The 21,163-nt window shown below is 40.4% G+C and overlaps 1 protein-coding gene across 1 annotated transcript in view; it reads left to right on the top strand.

Moving 5' to 3' along the window:
* LOC101850059 (dentin sialophosphoprotein) overlaps nt 1-21,163 on the top strand; it is a gene marked incomplete at its 3' end in the record, with an annotated part of 91,344 nt that overhangs the window by 8,332 nt on the left and 61,849 nt on the right. The window contains 5 exon segments of the mRNA XM_035973654.1: nt 3,578-3,666; nt 4,894-5,020; nt 5,597-5,775; nt 12,948-13,020; nt 14,299-14,313. Of these exon segments, the coding sequence (XP_035829547.1) occupies nt 3,598-3,666; nt 4,894-5,020; nt 5,597-5,775; nt 12,948-13,020; nt 14,299-14,313 (463 nt within the window).

Raw genomic sequence — 21,163 nt, forward strand, 5'->3', positions numbered from 1 at the left:
GTTCCGCCGCGAGAGAGGGCTCCTATCAGGCGTGCGGCGCCGCCCACAGAGCATCCTCCATTACTTTTAATCTCCTTGGTCTGAACGCATTATGAGGGATAAGAGATTTGTTGGTACATTTAGTCGGTCGGCCGCCGCCGTTATCCTAGAAGTAGAACGACTGTTTCTCATCCGAGTATTTTGTTTGAACGTGCAGTTAGTCGGACCTGTTAGTAAAATTGTTTCAATCGCGCATACGCATCACGTGACATGACACCGCCGTGAGTTCTGCGCGTCGGGGACCGTTCGTTGACGGGGTCAACCTAAGTTCATGTATTTCGGGACTTATTGGTTTGGGGGGGGTAGAGACTTTTGGACTTGGAGTGCTTAACGTGATGCTTCAGGATTTACCAAAAATAATGATAACACGCACGCAAAGACACACAGAGAGCATATAAGCCGAGTAATTTAAAGACACCCATGGAAAATTTTTAAGTCAGTTTTGGCAGTCACCTTGGTGATTTGCTGTTGATCCCGATTTTTTTTTCACCAAATCCCGATTTTTCTCTCCCTGGAGATCCTAATTTTGAGGCTTCATAGAGTGGCATGTCTGGTAACTGTATTGTGAAGGTACAGCCTACATATATCTATTCATTATTCCCAGGTTTGCCTTCTATCAGTATCAAAGGTGCGATGACAAATTAATTGAATTATAGTAGCAATGGAAGGGGAACCTGCTTTTAAACATTGCCAGCAATGGAAAGATATATTGGTGAAGAAATTAAACAAGACGAAATATTGGTGAAAAAATAAGTAGTATGGGTTGTTGGCAATCTCTTCAAACAGGCTCCCAAATGCCATTTTCAACCCTCTAAAAGTACTAAATTTCAATTTCTTCGGGGGCTCCTGAACCCCCACCGGGACTCTGTCCCTGGACCCAGCAGAATTTTCCTTTCTTTTCAGCTTCAGCTGGTGGAAGCACTGCAGATGGATAAAGTTGCAAAATTACAGCTTCATATTATACACACAGATACCATCTTTTGGAGTATCTGCACCAATGTTATGTCATTCATGTTCCAAAAGTTTGACACATTTTGTCATGCCATTCTTTTTATATTGATTTTTTAATTTCACACTTGTCCAAAAAAATTTACAATGTCAGTTCCTTTTTGAGTCTCAAGAGCAGAAATGCGTGCATTGGGTGCACTTATCATAAGTACAAGGATAAACCTAAAACGGTACATAGAAAAGTATGAAAAATTAAATCAGCCCAAACAGAGCGGCAACAGGGAGCTTATCCCCGTGACCCCGACGTGATAAGGCGCTCGACGGGGAACCCCCGCTGCAACTAAAATTCCACTGCCGGTGCGCCGTGCAAGTGTTTCATCTCACGAGATGAAAGAAAACGAAGCACGCTTACGGAATTAAAGTCGGGATATGGGATATGGAAAATTGGATGGGAAACAAGAGGTGTGAGATGGGACACAGAAGGTGAGATTCGGAAGATGAGACTGGTCATTTATGTTTACAATAATGAAATGACAGTATTGCAGCGGGTCAGCCTATGAACCGACGCAGAGAGAAAATGACAGAAATCAATAATTGTTATCATATAATAAACACTTTCTCTTTCTTTCTCTCTCTCTCTCTCTCTCTCTCTCTCTCTCTCTCTCTCTCTCTCTCTCTCACTCTCTTGCTCTCTCTCTCTCTCTCTCTCTGTTTCTGTCTCTGTCTTTCTCTCTCTCTCTCACTGCCCGCAGATAAAATTCCACACTTTCACCTCAAGGGCACTGGAACATTTGTTTATTACACTCGTATCATGGGCCATCATGCGCTAATACAAGGTGGTGCCAAAGTCTCGCCCAGACGCGAGATTAGATTGGGCAAGTTAAACATCTTGCTTGTGGAGAATCTTTGCTAGAACCATTGCAAATCAATTGTTTTAAAGAAAATCTCAAAAGTAATAGCAAAACATCAAATTTTGGTAAACTTTTACATTTAGACTCGTACACAGATGAACTGTTTTGAGGACTAATCTGCCATATATTTTTGCTTCAGAACACACATCTGGCCACTAAAGCTATTGCAAATCAATTGTTTTCTAGTAATTATCAATCCTAATTGCCAAAACACCCAAATCATGGAAAAATGGTGGGGGGCTGTGCATTCAGAAGCTAGATCTTTTACTCATGTCATTTTGGCTCATTCGTATTGAAGACAGACATAGACTTTGGAGAACCGCCTCTTAAATAAAGTAATAGTGTTGATAAGTGCTTTTAACTTACACTTAATTTACCTAACAGAAAGTGAGACAGGCTTACCATAACAACCTCTCTTGGTGAAGCCCCTGAAGAGAAAGGGTGTAGAAGTGTTGATGCTGGTGTCGAAGGCCCTTTTCATGTTATGCCTTTATCTTTGGCAGCTATTCTGAGACTTCAGAGGGTTCATGGAAACAAGTAAACTGATCCCTTAAATAATATAGAATATAGAAATCCAGTGTATTTCAAGCAGCTCTAGCGCAGCTCTAATCATAACGTGTGTTTGCAACTGTTTGCATTATATTGCATATGTGGTGAGTGTTGTTTTATTAAATGATTTAGAAATTTTTCATGCTAGGACATATTTATCACAATATAAATAAATAGCTTTTATTGGTACAGTCAAACCTCATTCGCTTTCCTTTGGACGAGCACAAAGTTGGCGGTATAGAGGGGCTGGCTGTGTAACAGGATACCACGAATTGCAATCTTGACAAGTGGTAGACTGGTAGAGACTAGAGACAAACCATGGCCAGTCGTTCCTCGTCTAGATCTGTCTTGAACGATTGTCATGTGCAGAGAAAAAATAAGTAGTAACTAATGACATGTATAGCTCCAGCTAAACTATAAGTAATTTCAAAAGGAAAGAAGATAGGGTCAGAAGCTAGGCTGTATGTGTCAGTGACCCTGTACACGTACGAGTTTTATTTTTTACCCGATATTCGTAAGTTTTTACCCCACCTTAGACCTATCATATTTGAGCATGCATCCTCACAATATAAAAGCTTGACAGACAACTGACAACCTTTTAGTCATTGGGTTGATACCTGGCGAGGCCAGATATTTTGCTCTCAGGCGAGTTCGTGCAATTCCTTTGATATTTCTGCGGGCTACTTTAAAATTTCTTTCCTATTAAAAAAAAATATTGGCCAAAGCCTTAAAAAAATAGCATAACATAATTAGCGCTGATCAGGAGAAGATCGGCAAACACTCAGAAATAGGCTGAGCTTTCAGAGGCATGTATGGGAAAGAGATGATCAATAAATAGTCTGTGTGGATGCAGTGTTCCTTTTGTAGTGTGTAACCCTGGCGGCCAATTTGTTTGCGGTACATCGAATTTACATTAGTTTAATAAGGATTACTCAGTTGATGGTGGTGTAAAATCGCAAATATTATATTTTTAAAGGCGTTCCTTTTCATACATTGGCAAAACCTGGCGGTATAATAATGGGGGCAGTACAACAAGGTTTGACTGTATTTTGATATTATTGTGTTAATAGAAGGTTTCAAGTATTTAAGATTGATTTGCTTTCAAACTTTTTTATCTCTCTGTAAAATAGTTTTAGCACTGTAAAATAAAATGGAAAGGAACAGCAGGAGGTGGACAAAGGAAGACCTGGAAAATACATTTGAGGAATTCCTAAAAACGGTGAGTTTCATAAGTGATTAGCTATTTCGAAAGTTAGTTTTCAATTATATTATTATTATATATTCTACTTTTTAAGATTTCAGAAAAAGACCATCAATCGTTTTTAGATGTTGTAGTGAATGTAAAGGGTTATTGTTGAAAAAAGTGGTAATTTCTTTTATATAATATTTGTTATCTCAAGCAAAGGTGAACAAATCAAACAAGCTTAACTGTTTAAATATCTAGGCTTTTTAGTTACATATATATGATGCCAAATGTACAGAAATAAAAATAAGAATTGCAATGGCTTCTGACAGTGTCAGTAAAATGAGCCCAATCCTGAAAAACAGAAACTTCTCAATAACTATCAAATCAAAGTTCTGAAATGCGGTGTATGGTCAACCCTTCTTCGGCTGATATTGCTGGACAGGTGACTGTGAAGACTGTAAAGACTGAAAATAGAATAGAAGAAGCCTGTAAAGACTGTAAAAATAAAATAGAAGAAGCAACAGAAATGTGGTTTCTTCAGAGACTGATGAAAATTTCGTAGGAGGAAAGGAAAAGAAATCAAATGAGGTAGTTTTTAAATAAAACCCACGTCAGCTGCTCACTTATAAAAACAATAAGGATAAAACAAGTACAGTTCTGGGACATTTTAATAGACTACAGGCCTTGAACATTTGGCTCTCACTGGCAAAATTGAAGGCAAATCAGGCAGGGGTGGACCCAGAGCAACCTACTTGGAAAGCCTAAACAGGTGGGTTTCGGGAAAGATCAGAATAATGTAGGTTTTTTGAGAGTATGCGTGCAAAGGAATGAATGGAGAACAACGTGCTTGCCCATGTCTGTCGTAGATCTGGCACTTGATGATGGTGATGATGATGATTCTACTTCCCTTAGTTTTTCTCCTACTTATTCTCAAATGCAATTGATAAAGTTTATTATTTTTAGTTGGGACAACGGGCTCCTTCAGGAATATTAAATTTGCCCAAGACAAATCTCAGCAAGCTGCATTGCAACACAAGGTAAATCTTTGAGATATTTATTGAATATTGTGGTAATTGCGTATAAATAGTATCATATTTTGTGTGCCCATTCAAATTATATTATGGATAATTATATTTGAAACAGGTTTTTGTATCATATCTGTTTTTAAAATTGCATGGCTTCTTAGGTCTATGCTTTAAAAAAGAAATCTTTAACTTGTGGCCTTTGTGGATGATTTCAGTTACATTCTTTTTATTCCAGTCTCTATCGTCGGAAGAAGACACTGACAAGATCAAAAAGCTACTTGAGCAGCCGGTTAAGAAAAAAAGCTCTGGACAGTCCTCTTTGTGGTGGGCAAACGACTCAGATGATGAAAGTTTAAAAAAAGGTTGTTGGAAAATTTGTTATCTTGTTAATTTAGTTTAGAAAGGGATTGTGGTATCAACTTGTATGAACTTTGGTTCATACTGTACTATACAGAGAAGATTGAGCGTGAGTGTTTGGGTAGACATTTTGAAAGAATGGTTTTGAAACTAGAGATCCTGAAGTGTACTTAGCTTGGATTGTTTTTCAAAATCTGTCTTTTCTTATTTGGAAATTCATTTAGAGTTCCCATTGAGTACATTATCTGTGTGTGCTTTGTGTTTGATCCATGATGGAAAATATCTTTATTTCTGGAAATTTATTCTGTTTTGATTTCTTAGGAAACCCAGAAAAGTTCATAATCTACATTTTGTCAAGAACTGTTTTTCTTTAACTTTTCAATGTGATTTCTCTGTGGTTGCAGTTCAGACAAACAGGGCATTATGCAAGTGGCACTGTCTTAATTCATTTGTTTGTACATCAGGTTAAACTTCAAAATGACCTCAGGTTTCTTTTTTATCTCACTTTTGTAAGTCCTTGAAGATTGACTATTCTCAAACTGGAGTATTTCCTTACAATTTTTTGTTGTGTCTTGATACAGGTACAGGAAAGAGTTTCCTGAAAACCAAAGAGTCATCAGAGCCACCAGTGAGGTCAAAGTCCATCCTAGAGAGTGATGTTAGAGGAAAAGGAAAGTCTGTGTCAAAGCCATCTTTGTCGAAACAAACGACCTCTCCAAAACGAGTACCGCGTAAAGACAGGCCAAAGTCGAAAAGAGAGGTACACTGTATTGTCTGAATGTTTTAACATCTTCATTCAAAGGTATTCTTAATGTTTTTATATGTTCAGTTTTGGTTGAATTTAGACTATAGGATGCTTAACCTAGACGGTTGGCACCGGCTTTGAAGGCCGGCCAGGTTCTCAGTGAGATGAACGAAGATCAGTGCAAAAAGCGGCGACAGACAAATGGGCTCAAATGGGTGATGGAGCATGACAATGAACCTTACTCAACCCTTTCTTCAGTGACATATTTCACTCCTTATTTTGTTCTCTGGTGGGTTGGGGGATTATAAATAGACCCACTGTCCCGTCGGCAGGAGGTGAAACCCCCCCCCCCCAATTAAATGATGAAGTGTCGCACATGGACCCCAACCCTCTGAGATCCATGTGCGACATCTTCTTTAGTGTATTTTGCTCTTTTCCTTCCTTCTTCTTTTTCTTCTTCTTCTTCTATCTCTTCTTCATCAAGATAAGAGGTATATGCACAACCTGTACTTTTTCATTATATTATGGAAACTTTATTTCACAAATGAGTGTTTTGTATGATAAGACTGGGCCAATGGCCTTCAACACATGATTATACTAACTTACTTACTATCTCTTCTTCCACCGTTAACCTCATGTTCCATAAGCTGGAGGTTGTCCCTCCCACAGACTGGGCCCCTCGTTGACTGTGAGGTGCAACCTGTGCGGAGGGAAACCGGGTTCTGGGGGTTGAGGTGAGATCAGTTTGTAGAGTGTCCCTCTTTAACACACCTCTTTGGCCCAGGTCTTCTTAGATGTGAGGGTGGCATGGCCCATGCAACTCAATGGGTTGGGAGCTACAGAGATGCCAACCAGTACGATTTTACGTATTTTAGTACGATTTTTGGCCGAAAATACGCGAATACGACTTTTCATGAAAAAATACGCATCCTGGAATGCGAAAACTACGAGATTCAGCTTGGGCGAGTAAACTTAATTATCTCAGGTCCCATCTTTTGTCAAAATAGTATCAGTATCGCAGAACTGGAATATTCGAAAACCAAGTCCGATGTGGTCAGTAAGTTCATTTTTGCCGGTCGCGATCGTGATATTATATTCGTTCATCTTTTCCCCGTCTGGAGAGTACGTTCCACTTTCACGCGAAAAGGCAGCTATGGCGGCAGGCGGAAGCGTATGCGACACCGAGGCTCGATCGGGAAAATCAAGATCTACTTTTGCTTTCGTTACCGCCGAGAAGTTTGCCAGCTGTTGTCTGATAACGCAACATTTGTGGCATGCAGGTTGTGCAGTATAAACACAATGTTGCCGTTCAAATAAAATGTAATAAATACTCTGACTCGTCGCTGTGCTGTCACTTGTGGGAAAAAAAAAAGAAAAGAAAATACAAGCGTCGTCCGATTTTTAGATTGTCTGGCTCGCCATCGTGACCGGTCACTGACCCTGTGCACATTCGCGTCATAAATAAATGCGGCATTGTAGTGAGTAAACACCGTCTTTGGTGGGGCGTTGCGAAGTATAGGACTACGGAATAGGGGAGGAGATTATTGATTTTTTTTGGGTTTAAGATACTATCGGGGGTTGAAGGCAACACCAGAGGACAAAAACTTGGAAGCACTTTTCAGAATTTTGATCAGAGCTTTCTGCAAAGCGCGCGTTGGTGCAGGCCGTGTGAGGAATCGGGACCCCTCATACTTTGCAAGTCTGTGTTATTGAAATAAAGTGTTCGCGTTTCATTGGATGGGTGATAGTAAAGTATACCTACTTGGATTGGTGATAGTAAATTATACCTCTACAGTGTATGTTGTAGCTTTCTGTTCAATACTGGCCGATTTTCAGTGTCACTGCATCTTGCCCTACCACAGTTGTTACAATTCTCACAGTGCATGGGTCTACTTGAGCCATTCAAGTTATTGCTTTTCTCTGAGTTTGAGCAATAATTTGAGTCTGTCAGTTCATAATATGAATCATGACACCCAGACTGGTTCTTGATAGTCGAAATTCTTGTTCTAAGCCCTTCCGAACTCTCAAAGCAGGATTTATTTTTTATATAATAATGAGAGGAAAATATTATATAATAATAGACTGAAATACTTAAGTCGAACAAAACCCCAGTACAACACTGAACACTAACATGTTGTTGACTGGATACATGTATATTGTATGCGTGTGTGCTCCCTTTTTCGAGCTGGTGAGCTAGTAATTTTTTTTGCTGGACACCCTGAACATTTTACTATTTCTGGTTGGTCGACCATCAATGATTTATTTATTGAAGAACCAGCCATCCATGTCCAGGTGCTGTTTTAGCCTACTCGTTGGTTGGTCGGTCGTGGGGAATACACTTTTTCACCTGAAAATACACATTTTCATATTTCCAAATACTCATTTCGGTTTTCTGTGGTTGGCCTCTCTGGAGCTAAAACCCCCTCAGTTCCTGGGTCAATCTTGACGGGAGGTTCAAGTACGTTCTCGAGAGTATAACTTTGGGGTAGCCCTGGCACAGCTCTGGCTATCCGAGCAGTGTGTCCCCTTGTTGGGCTTGGTGGCAGATGGGGAGCCCTGGGGTTGAGTCAATAACTAAATTCTCATGGATTCAAAACTCTTTCAAGACCCTTCCAAAAAAGTCTCGGCTCGCGGAAGCGGGTGCGGCCGCTGAGCCGAGCAAATGGCTGCCTCTGCCCTCCCTTCTCCCAGGGAGCTTCTGTGGCAGCATCATTTTTCCTTTCCTGTTTGAAAAAAAATAAATTCCATTGTTCAGACCCTCCAAAATAACATAGACAGCTCTTTATACATTGAAGACATCCTGATATACTGCCATTCCGAAAATCCTTAACTAAGATCTATCGAAAGTCAGCTGCAAACGCAGCTGTATAAACTTGAAAAGTGGGCAAATGAAAATGGTTTAAAGTTTACCATGTCAAAGACGGCTGCAGTACACTTCTGCGGATCAGGCAGACATGAATTGACACTTAAAGAGGAATGGATTCGTGTCCAGGACCAGGCTTGTTTCCTCGGAATTATATAAAAACTTACATTCATTCTACACATAAAAGACCTTTGTGTGGGGTGCCAGGAAGCCTTAAACACTTTAAAAATTAAATCTCATTCAGAGTGGAGCAGAAACTCGAAATACCTTCTCCTCCTTTACTGCTCCCTTGTCTGATCCAGGCTTGACTATGGCTTCCTGGTCTATGGATCAAGGACTCCGCCTTGCCCTGGGGGCTTTCTGCACTTCTCTAGTGAAAAGCCCCCAGGCGGACGCAAACATTCTATCCCTGACATTCACACCAACACAACTCTCACTACAGTACACTATCAAACAAGAGTTCAATACCAGAAAATCCAGCACTCGACTGCATTTTTAGAGCACAACCAGACAATAAACAAATTCAAAAACAACGACAAACTCATCAAGCCTTTTGGCCTCAGAGTCCTTGAAGACCTCAAAATCTTAAATTTTTCCAAAAAGACATTGAAAATTTTCTTTCCCCCGGCTTCCCTCCGTTTCATCTCACCAAGGCAAAAAAAGATTTAGAACTCACCACACGGATGGAACCACAGCTGAAACACTGGTAGACATCGCAAATACAATAGCTACATCTCTCTCCAAAAACTCATCTAAAGCAAACTACAACACCACCTTCCAAAACATTTAAACTAACAGAACAACAACTCCTAATTTCCACTCAAACAACACAGAAACCTACAACTCGGACTTCACATTAGACGAACTAACATCATGCATCTTAGAACTGGGCAATACAGCTCTTCTAAGATCTATGGAAAGGCAGCTGCAAGCGCAGCTGTACAAACTTGAAAAGTGGACAAATAATAATGGTTTCAAGTTTTCCCCGTCTAAGACGGTTGTAGTGCACTTCTACCGATCAGGCAGACGTGTATTGCAGCCAGATTTGACGCTATTCGGGGAAGGATTCCCGTCCAGGACCAGGCTCGTTAAATTTGACAGGAAACTCACATTCATTCTGCACATAAAACACCTTCGTGTGAGGTGCCAAAAAGCTTGAAACGCTTTGAAAATTTTATCGCACCCGGAGTTGGGCGGGGACTCAAAACATGTTTTACACCTATACATTTCACTCGTCCGATCCAGGCTTGACTACGGCTGTCAGGTCTAGGGATAAGCAAAACCTGACGTCCTAAAAATGCTAGACCCAGTACAAAACCAAGGACTGTGCATCGCTCTGGGGGTTTTCCGCACTTCTCCAGTGGAGAGCCTCCAAGCCGAGACAAACATACCATCACTCACACTTAGATGCACATAACTCTCACTATAATATGCAACTGAACAAAGCTCAACACCAGAGAACCCAGCACGCGACTGTATTTTCAGAACAAACCCAGACACCATAAACAAATTCAAAAACAATGAAATACTCATCCAACCCTCGGCCTCAGAATCCTTGAGGACCTCAAAAACATACACTTTTCCAAACAAGACATCCAACAATTTCTCTTTCCCTAACTCCCTTCGTGGCACCTCACCAAGGCAAAAGTTGACTTACAGTACAGTTGACCACACACACTAAAGCAAGCACAAACACCAAAACATTTAAGGCAGGATACCAAAAACTTAAAGAAAAATACATGTAAAAACCGCTATTTTGATTTTAAGCAGATTATCATAATTTTTAAACTGTTATTTTACCTCTAGTTTTTAAAAATTTAAAATCTGATCGTTGACCCGAGACCAGCCTTGCTGGTCAACAACCAACTGTTGTGAATGCAACCAACCTGTGTTACGCATGCTCATATGACCTTTTGCAGTTGCGAGCCCCATCAAACTCTTATTAAAACAAAAAAAAAAGATATTAACTGAATCCAGTCAGCTGTTGATAAAGAAAGCAATCTAATAAAGTTACTATTTGCACATTGTGACTACTTTGCAGTTTTTCTCCTTATCTCTGTCTTTTGCTCTTTGGGGTGGTGTTGAGAAAATCTCTACATCTTAGATATTAGCCAACAGTATCAGTGCACTCTTTGTAATGGTGATGTCATTCTGAAAAATGCAAGGAAATTCCCACAAAATCGCCACTAGTCTGTGTCTGCACTAATTTTCAGAGGCTTATAAAAAAAGAAAAGAAAAAAAACCAGGTTGACCAACAATGACAATGTAAAGTCATGGAAGACAAGAGTCTGAAGATGATCAAAGCTAGGGCACTGTCTAACCTTTAACTTTGTATGAGTGTGGTAAACAACAGTAAAATGCATAGAGACAAAAAAAAAGGACCACCTTGTGCTCCGCTGAGCAATACAAATGTTTTGTTATCATTGGTATAAAGTATAAGATGAAAGATTGCCAGTGGTTGTCTGCTTCAATTTCGTGTTTGATGAAAGAGCTCGAATTTGAAAGCAGCCCTTTTTTAAAAATTGAAAATGTTCATTTCATCAATATCAACAGCTTTAGAAAAAGAAGCTGAACGTTTTGCAGCTCTCTCGTCTTTGCAGCTGTGGTGCCACAACATATGATGCTACCGGTCCTGCATCTGGAAATATATATATAAAATAATATAATAAATCATTGACAGAGGCTATGAGCCTTGGAGGGCACTATAAAACGTCCTGCCTGTGTTAAATATAATACATCAGGTGGGAAATGCATGAGAACAAACTGCCGTATCAGTGACATTTTTTGCTGCAGTAATTACTTGTAAGTACATACTGCATGCAGATTGATTTGTTTGTGATACCTTTGTCACACTGCGATTTTTTTTTTCTAAATCCTTTGAGAATACATGGTAAAAGAGGAGAGATGTACCGCGATAGGTGTTTGATAGGAAGGAAGGTGTAAACCACACCAGAGCACCCACAAACCGCCTAGTTTGGAAATCTACTATATTTTTATTTTGCTGTCTCCTTTTTGGCTGGCCACTTTTTCAGCCCCACATAAATGCTTTTTCCCCCCATGTAGCTGTTTCATTCATTGGGCGTTGGACTGAAACTAGAAATACGTGTATTCCAGCTGAAAACTTTTTCAAGGTCAAGATGAAATAAAATCTAGAATCTTGAACACATACAATGCATAAACACAAATGTAATCCTTAGAGCTGAGAGACGTATAGAAACAATAAATCCAAACAAAAATAAGTACATGTACGTCCAAGACAATGATAACAATGAAGAGACTGGGAGACTGACCACTATAGACTAGACTATTATAATTAATACAAAAAATACACACTATACACTAGGTTCTATGAATACACAGAGCGAGAAGGCTACAGCATCCATTTTGTGTTTTGTTTATCGCCGCTTTTCGTATCGATCCCTGTTTACCTCATCCAGACTCACTTTCAAAGCTGGAGCCTATCATCTGGGTTATGCAGCCTTTAGTAAGCTAGCATAGGTTGGAATTTTTAAAAAATTTGCACGAGTGGCGGCTGAAGCTTACGCTTATCAATTTTAGGACCATCAAGGGATCTTGAACGGGCTCAACTTGTACCTCATTCCCTTTATTATTTATTTTCTTTCTTACCCATAATTCAGAAAAAATCTTAGTCAAAAAGTGCTGCGTTTTTTAAAGTCAGTCCGCAAGACAAGACATATGTTTATCAATCACTTGCAAAATTAGCATGTATACTAATACATGCATGTACATGTGTACTAAAAAATATTTTACATGTACCTATATGATTGGTTAAATCTTCATACAGAAGAATTAAAGCCAGATGATTAGTGGGATGTACTTGTAACATCATAAAGACAACTAGGAACTTTGCCAACTTCTGTGGTGTCCATGGTACAGTACAAGGGTGATACTTCCGATACGCCACAAAGCAACGAAGGGGTTGACCTTCTATGGGTTACCCCTTAATTGAAACTGTGGTTCATTACAAAATGTGTCTCTTTACATCTGTAGATACCATAGTCCCACTTGTAATGTTGCTATTGGTCATTATTTTTATGTTTTGAGGTTCTTTTGTTTATGCTTTTGGAGTGAAAAGGATGTTTTTTTCTGATCCTGTGTTGTTAGCAGTGTTTTATGTTTAACCAGCCAAGAGTAGTGTGCAAAGAACTTTGTCCAGGTGTGCATGTATCATCAGTTGGGTTCCAAGTTGGTGGAAAGTCAGAACCTGTCTGAGGAGGATATAATTCTTACTTTGTGTGTATGTCTTGAAAAAAAAAGGTGTCGTTCAAGCTAGAATCTAAGATTGTTGCATTGTGTTTTACAGACTTCTCCTGGAAAAACGAGAGGTTCCAAGTCCAAGATTGACACATCCATGAGCAAAGACAGCCTAGAAGACAGTAAGTGTTCTGTTGTGGGAGATATGGCTGCTTTCTTATCCGTTTACTTCATCTTCTACCCTTCTATTTCCTTTAGAATTGGAGTATCTCTGGCATTGTAGCACCAATATTTTGCTGAAGTGTCTCATATTTTTCAGTTCAACCCAATTTGCATGGTCAACTTAATTTAGCATGTGTAACATCACTTAAGAACAAAGTGTGTAAAAAAAAACAACAACATTTAAGTTTAGAGCCTGTATAGACCTTTGGCATTTTCTTTTGTTAGGGATCAGTAAGTTATTTTTGTATTTGAACTAAATGTTCATATGATGACGTAGCAATGTAGACAAATTTATAGATCGTAGAATTTTCTAGGTTTTGATAGGTTAGGAAGTTTTCCTGTCAGTGCTCTTGAAAATAGATCTACAACTTAAGATCTGTTCCTTTTGGTGAATATGGTCTTTTCTTTTGTTCATAACATGCTGTGAGTCCAAATGAGATTTAGAAAAAAGTGAGCCTATATTTTAAAGTTCCGTCAAAGAGAAATGCAGCGACTCCTACATTTTGAAAACTTTTCATCAATTAACCTCTTGACTATTCACTACAAGTATTCATGTGTGAATTTTGTTCTCACTAAACAACTTTTTTGCATTGCTTTGAACACTTTCAACCAAATGTCTTTGTCTTTTTTAATTATGCGGCTCAGGATATCTCCTTTGTGTTTCTGACCTATCATGTTTTGAATAATTGTCTCTTCTAGTTCATTAAAAAAAAGCATGTTGTTCAACTTGCCTCTTTTTGAGGAAACTATGTCTCTCTGGGATGAAGATCTATGAAGAGTTTACAATGTATTTAACTTTTATTCCCTAAAATCTCATGATAAGACCATGTTCTTGTATTTTTTAATGCTCTCTTTTATTTTCAAAATCGGGAAAATAGTAGCTTCTTTCTGTTAGCAATTAAGGCTTTATCAGTTGCTGAACAAATGCCATTAATCTATTTGTATCTATCGGTTGATTTGTAAGACTTAAAGACCTCCAGGGACATCACTGAACCTAGACTGTTCAGACATTTTGAAATTTATTTTTTCTTATTGTACCATTTAGGAATACTTGTTCTGAACTCTCAGTTGTATATCATGTTTAAAGAGACATACTCAGAGACGTCCGTTATGATTTTAGTGAGCTACAGTTTCCATTTTCATTGCATTGAATTATATAAGAAAAGAGCATGCAGGACATGTTTTCTGATATTCTTAAATAAAGCAAGGAAGGGTACACTTTTTTATTCCTCTTATAGACACAGCTGTCACAGGTATGACACATTTCATGTTGAAAGTTACTGCATGTTCTGTCAAAATCCGAGGCTTCAAATTCTAGAAATATTACATGTGTTTTTATGCCTAGTCATAAATTTTATTCACATAGGAAAAATATTAGTATAAAAAATCCCTTTCTACATTAGCTGTATTGTATTTTTGTATTGCTAGCATGCTGTATGTTGAGTCGTATCATTTGAATGCGCGCACTCTCTCTCTCTCTCTCTCTCTCTCTCTCTCTCTCTCACACACACACACACACACACACACACACACACACACACACACACACACACACACAGCACACAGCACACACACACACACACACACACACACACACACACACACATGCAGATGCACTCACATACAGGCCTACACTCAAATGCATTCACACACACAGTACACATATATATATACAAACAAATACCCACATTCACACATACGTACATAGTATAATATAATACATGTCCGTTTTTGTCGTCTAGCTGTTAATAAGGACCATACAACTCTAACATTTGGTGGATGGCAGATGGCGGTGTTAAGACACAAATACTATGTTAATATAGGTGTTCCTATTCGTACATTGGCAAAAGCTGGCAGTCAGCAGGGTTTGCGATATGGAGGGACGGTATAACGAGGTTTGACTGCACCTTACCAGTTATCTAATTGCAAAAATATCTTTTCACGAGATGATTTATGTCAACCAATAGATAATCCCTCTCTTTTTTTTTTATCAGTTTCGAAATGGGCATATTCATTATTTCTAAGGGGGCTCTCGTGGCCTAGAGGTTAAGGTGTTGGCCTCTCATTCAAAGGTCCCGGGTTCGATTCCGGGTAGCGACCAAAACATTTTCTTCTCTAAAATTGTCTCCTTTCACATCCTTTCCTGATCTCTAGCAATGTTCTGTTGTCTGCTTTCATTTCCACTTTCTGCCCCCACCCCCTCACCTCCTTTGCCCCCTCCTCTGGGCTCCTGACTCTTTCTGCAGCCTTTCTACTGCTACTCCTTGGCTCCTCCTAACTGCTGTCTTTCTGCCACACCCCTGATCTTCTGGTAGGAAAGATCTACACCTAGCCTTCTCGGACAAGGGCGAAAAATCTCGGAGGGCCCGTGTGCAAGTTGCGCACGTTAAAGATCCCTTGGTGGTCTAAAATCGATAAGAGTAGGCTTCAGCCGCCACCCGGGCAAAATTCAAAATTTCCTACCAACGAAAATGTATTAGGTGTGTCCCGCGCGCTCATATGACCTTATGCAGTTGCGAGCGCCGTAAAACCCTATACTAAACAAACAAACAAAAAAACAATTATTTCTAAATGAATGAAAAACGCTTTCCTTTGTACTGAAGAACATTTGCTATCTGGGCTTTTGACATTGTTACAACCGGCTGACGTTACATGCAATGTAATATAGCCTATACATGAATACACACTATATTATATATACGGCGGCGTAATTAGTTACAAAGATAGAGAAGAACAAAAAACGGGACCGTAGGCATAGTGCGACGGATGCATGATTTCGAGTCTTCTGAGTTCGACCTATCTGTGTTATACTGTATTTGTATTATCTTAAAACCTGCTCATTTGTTTTGCTTTCAATAAAAAAAAGTTGCCTATCGTCATTAGAAGTCGAGATATTTCAGATTGAAGGAAGTGAGAATCACTTGGTTTCAGAAGTACAATTGGCTAGAAAATGGCCGCCAAAGTTTTGTGACTTCTAAAGCTTGAGAGTCCTTGAAAACTGTAAATTTACATTTTTTTTGTAACAGCGATTGTCAGTAAGATCCACACAGCCATGTATTTTTTAATGGACATAACAGATGTAAAGCCAAATAAATTAAAATTCGAAAAAAGTTGCCAAACAGGAAGAACAATTCCAGTTTCTTCGATTTCATTACTTTGACGAGCGCCTGATTTCACTACAATGCCTCTCAATTTATAATGTTTATTTATATATGTGACAGTTGCATGCAATATGCTTTATATATACCCAGCAGCAATAGAAACTTTCCATATCACTCACTATGCACCCAACGATGACTCCGCGCTGATCTTTTTGATGAACAAAAATCAAACCTCGTGGTCACGTGACCCAGTGCAATTTAACAAGTTTTTGGACTTAAGTTTGGCCGAAATTATGAAATCGTCTAAATTGTGTCTGGGAGTGGAACGTTGCAGATACAAACACGTCACAGTCTTTTTTTTCCCCCCCCCAGCAACTGATCATTATTACAATAATAAGATAGTCTTTACGAAAATCTACGTAATTAATTTTGCGCTGGTCTATGAAATCAAAAGTTGCCGTATGCTAGGCTAGGCTCTACACAGCAACTTTTTGGTAAACAATCGAGAACCCCCAGTGGGTCGGGGGTATATAAATAGACCCACTGCTTCGTCTGCAGAAGGTGCAACCCCCTCAAAGGCGAAGTGTCGCACACGGACGCCAACCCTCTGGGATCTGTGTGCAACACTTACTTTGGTGTATCTTCCTCTTCTCGCTGAGCGGTCTCCAGTGTGGATTCAGGAAAACTCGATCCACTCTGGATCACCTGGTCCGCCTGGAGACCTTTATACGCGAGACGTTCGCTGAGAGAGGCCACATGATCGCCATCTTTTTTGACCTAGAAAAAGCCTTCGACACAACCTGGAAGTACGGCATTCTTCGAGACCTGCACGCACTCGGCATACACGGTCACCTCCCTGCCTTCATTGGCAACTTCCTGAAGAACCGTTCCTTCCAGGTTCGTGTCAGATCCTCCCTTTCAGACCCCCACCAACAGGAGGAAGGAGTCCCCCAGGGGAGCATCCTTTCTCCTCTCCTATTTGAAATTAAAATAAACTCCATAGTGAAAACCCTCCAAAACAGCATAGACAGCTCGTTATACGTTGACGACTTTTTGATATGCTGCCGTTCGAAAAATCCTCATTTGAGATCTATGGAAAGGCAGCTGCAAACGCAGCTGCACAAACTCGAAACGTGGGCAAACAATAACCGTTTCAAGTTCTCCCCGTCAAAGACGGTTGCAGTACACTTCTGCCGAACAGGCAGACGTGTGCTGCAGCCGGATTTGACACTATACGGGGAAAGGATTCCCGTCCAGGACCAAGCTCGTTTCTTCTGCGTCATTTTCGACAAAAAACTCCCATTCATACCACACATCAAATACCTTCGTGTGAGGTGCCAGAAAGCGTTAAACGCTTTGAAAATTCTATCGAATCTGGAGTGGGGCGGGGACTCAAAACACCTTCTCCACTAGTACATCTCCCTTGTCCGGTCCAGGCTTGACTACGGCTGTCAAGTCTACGGATCGGCAAAACCACACGTCTTAAAAATACTAGATCCAATACAAAACCAAGGACTCCGCCTCACTCTGGGGGCTTTCCGCACTTCTCCAGGCCGAGGCCAACATACCACCACTCTCACTCAGACGCACACCTCCAGTCTGTGGGAGAGCCACTGGGAAAAGCAGAAAAATAATAAACTATATGAAATAAAACCCAAACTAGAACAGCGAAATCCTTTGGACCTCTCCAGAAGAGACAAAGTCATTTTTACTCGATTGCGCATCGGACACACGGCCCTGACCCACAAATACCTCCTACAGGGAGATGAGAAGCCGTTCTGTGTCGGATGCGACACAGATTTTACCATTAGACACATCTTAACCGAATGTCTAGACTTTGGAGAGATCCGAAGGAAATATTATAAATGCAAGAAATTGCAAGATATTTTTTCCGTCGTTGTTCCCAGCAGAATTTTGAATTTTATAAAGGCCATTGGCCGTTATGGCAAGTTGTAAAATTAAAAATGAAAACGTACTATTTAAAATTTTTATTGTTACCTATAAGAGTTGTTTTAAATCACAAATATATTTACACTGATTTTTAATATTTTAACATTTTAGCATTTTAAAGTCAATTAACCAATCGTGCTGTAAACTTTTACGAAAGTAAACAACTTGTGTTTCGCGCGCTCATATGACCTTAGCAGTTGCGAGCGCCGTAAAACCCTATACTACAGTAACAGTGCCTGTGGTTTCAGTCTGTTCAGCACTGTCTTCAACACTATTACATATCTTACTGGGGTGGCTTATTAGACTGATGGTGCGGTAATTCTGACATAGTTGCAGGATACCTTTCTGGGGGAGTGGAGTCACTAGTGATTCTGTCCATGGTGTTGGCCATTTTCCTGTCTGCCAGATCTTGTTGCAGATGACAGTCAGAGCGCTTATCATGTCCTTTCCCCCTTCCTGTATTAATTCTCCATGGATGTTTTCCACTCCTGCTGATTTCCCCTTCTTCAGTGCTTTAACTGCTGCTTCAACTTCTTCTCGAAGTATTGGGGGGTTATTGATGTTGGTTGCTGGGGGAACGTTTAGTACCTCAGGATTTCCCGTGGCTTTGTAGTTGTACAATTCTGAGCAGTATTCTGTCCATCAATTCAAAATGTCTTGTTCCTCTGTCAGGCATTTTCCTTGTTTATCTTGAATAGTTGTGGTGCGCCCTTGTTTAGTGCATGTCAGGTCCTTTACTATTTGGTATGCTTTTTTGCTGTTGCTCGTATTCAGGCTGCCTTCAATTATTTGGCATTGTTCCTCGATCCCTTTTCATACTTTAAAAAAATAATTAGCTGACTGCTCTGTGCTCCTTTACACCATCTGGTTGTTTCTTTTTCTTCTTTAGTTTTCTCATTTTGTCACACAGGTTAAGGATGTCAGTTGTGACTCAGAGATTATTGACTCGTCTGTGTTTTCCGAGGATCTGACTGGCTGTGTCAGTCACTGCTGTATTGAAGGTGTTGATCCACGTGTCCATGTCTGGGTCTTTGTTGTTACCAGCATCAATGACAGTGAGTGGTGCACACTTTCCTCCTATCATCGCTTGGAAGGCTTCTGCTACTTCTGGGTCCTTTAGTTTTTCGAGATCAAACTTCATCCTTGTGTATCCTTGCTTTTTAACCTTCTTCAGGTGGTCTTCATCATAAGGTAGTGGTCGCTTCCAATGTCTGCTCCTGGGAATATTCGTGTTTTTCCAAATTTGACACTGGACTGGAATCGCCTTTTCACCATGATGTAGTAAATCTGGTTGTGATGTTTGTTCTCCACTTGGACTGTGCCATGTCCACTTGGACTGTGCCATGTCCATCTCCGTGATGCTTTGAGCTGGCCAAATGTGTCTGTCAGCACTAGGTTGTTATAGCTGGCAAATTCCTGGAGCCTTAGACCTCTTTCGTTTTTATTCTGAGTTGCAGTGTTGTCCACAGTTCCTTTCCAGTTTTTGCATGCATCCTTTCCTACTTTAGCATTCGAGTCCCCTTGTACAACGATGATGTCTTTTTTTAGGGGTCTAGTCTATCACTTTTTGTATCTGGTCGTAGAAGCCCTCCACAGTCTGTTCATCATAGTCTGACGTCGGGGCATATGCCTGAATGATAGTGATGTTGAATGGGACTGCCCTAAGGCGGATGGTAATAAGCCGGCTAGAAATAGGGCGGCAGCCCATGATGGTATTCATGATGTCTTTGTGAATAAAAAATCCAACGCCATTCTTATGCTTGTCCTCTTCTCCACTGAAGTACAACTTGTGGCCTTCTTGTGTCATGATCTACCCAAATTTCTTCCACCGTACTTCACAAAATCCAAGTACGGCCCAATGATACCTGTCCATCTCGTACGTGAGCTCTTCTAGTTTTCCTGCAGTTCTCAGCGTCCATACGTTCCATGTGCCAATGGTGATGTTGTTTCTTGTTTCTGGCACGGATCTTCTGTACATCAGAGCATACTTTTCACCTCCGTCCTGGTGCACAACAGCGGAAGGCGCGGTCCTTGGTGACCCGGGCGACGACCGGTCCGGTATAGTGTCTGAGCTGTTTGTCATTTCATGTGGTGTGTCTTAGGCAGAGAAGCTTGGCGGTGCCCATCCCTCTTCAAGCTCTTAACCGTAGGCCGATGTCCATGAATATGATGTGGGTCGCCCCCGATCGCACACACTTGACCGTTGTTGCAAGCGCCGTAAAACCCTATACCATTAACTAACTAACTTGACCGTTGAGTTCAGCTTGGAACCCTTCCGCTCTGAACGTTGAGTCCGTCATTGGACCCTTCCGCTCTTGGTCGTTGGCTGCTTGATGCTGTTCATCCGCCTAGTGATGCAGTGTAAACACCACCTCCTCACATTGTTTAGTCCGCCAGCGGAAGCGGTGTACCGGGGTATGGCGCTGTAGAGCCACATGTGAGAGATTTAGAGGATGTGGGAGGACCAGTGGTGCCCGTCCACCCTACCAGGTAGAGTGCAGCATGCCAAACATCAAAGGTATACCATAAGCAATGGACCCAGGAAGTCACCAAACTTTGGCGGCCGTTTTCTCGCTAGTTTTACCTCTGAGACCAGGCAACCCTGACCTCCTTCAATCACAAATACTTTGACTTCTATTCTACATAGATGGATACTTTTTTCACTTAATGGAAAGCAAATAAACAGGCTTTAAGATGATAGTCATACCAATAACTCCATGAGCCCGAAAATTGACGAGTGCCTGATTCCCCTGCGTCGTGACACAATTTAAAAAATGTGATTTGCTTAATATTTTTTTTTCAATAAATCATCCCTGCATACATGTATTTGACTGAATATAGAGTAACACTGCCTCTTGGCAACACTGAATTTTTAAAAAGTGGTTATGTATTTAGCACTAACCATGAATTTGCATGATCTTTTTGTTTAGTTAAGTGGATTATTTGAAAAGGTTTAATAAGGAAAATAGAGGAGAGATTCTGAATGAAAAATGTGTGTGTGTGTGTGTGTGTGTGTGTGTGTGTGTGTGTGTGTGTGTGTGTGTGTGTGTAC

This window comes from Aplysia californica, unplaced genomic scaffold, assembly GCF_000002075.1.
Source record: "Aplysia californica isolate F4 #8 unplaced genomic scaffold, AplCal3.0 scaffold00029, whole genome shotgun sequence".
NCBI lineage: Eukaryota > Metazoa > Mollusca > Gastropoda > Aplysiida > Aplysiidae > Aplysia > Aplysia californica.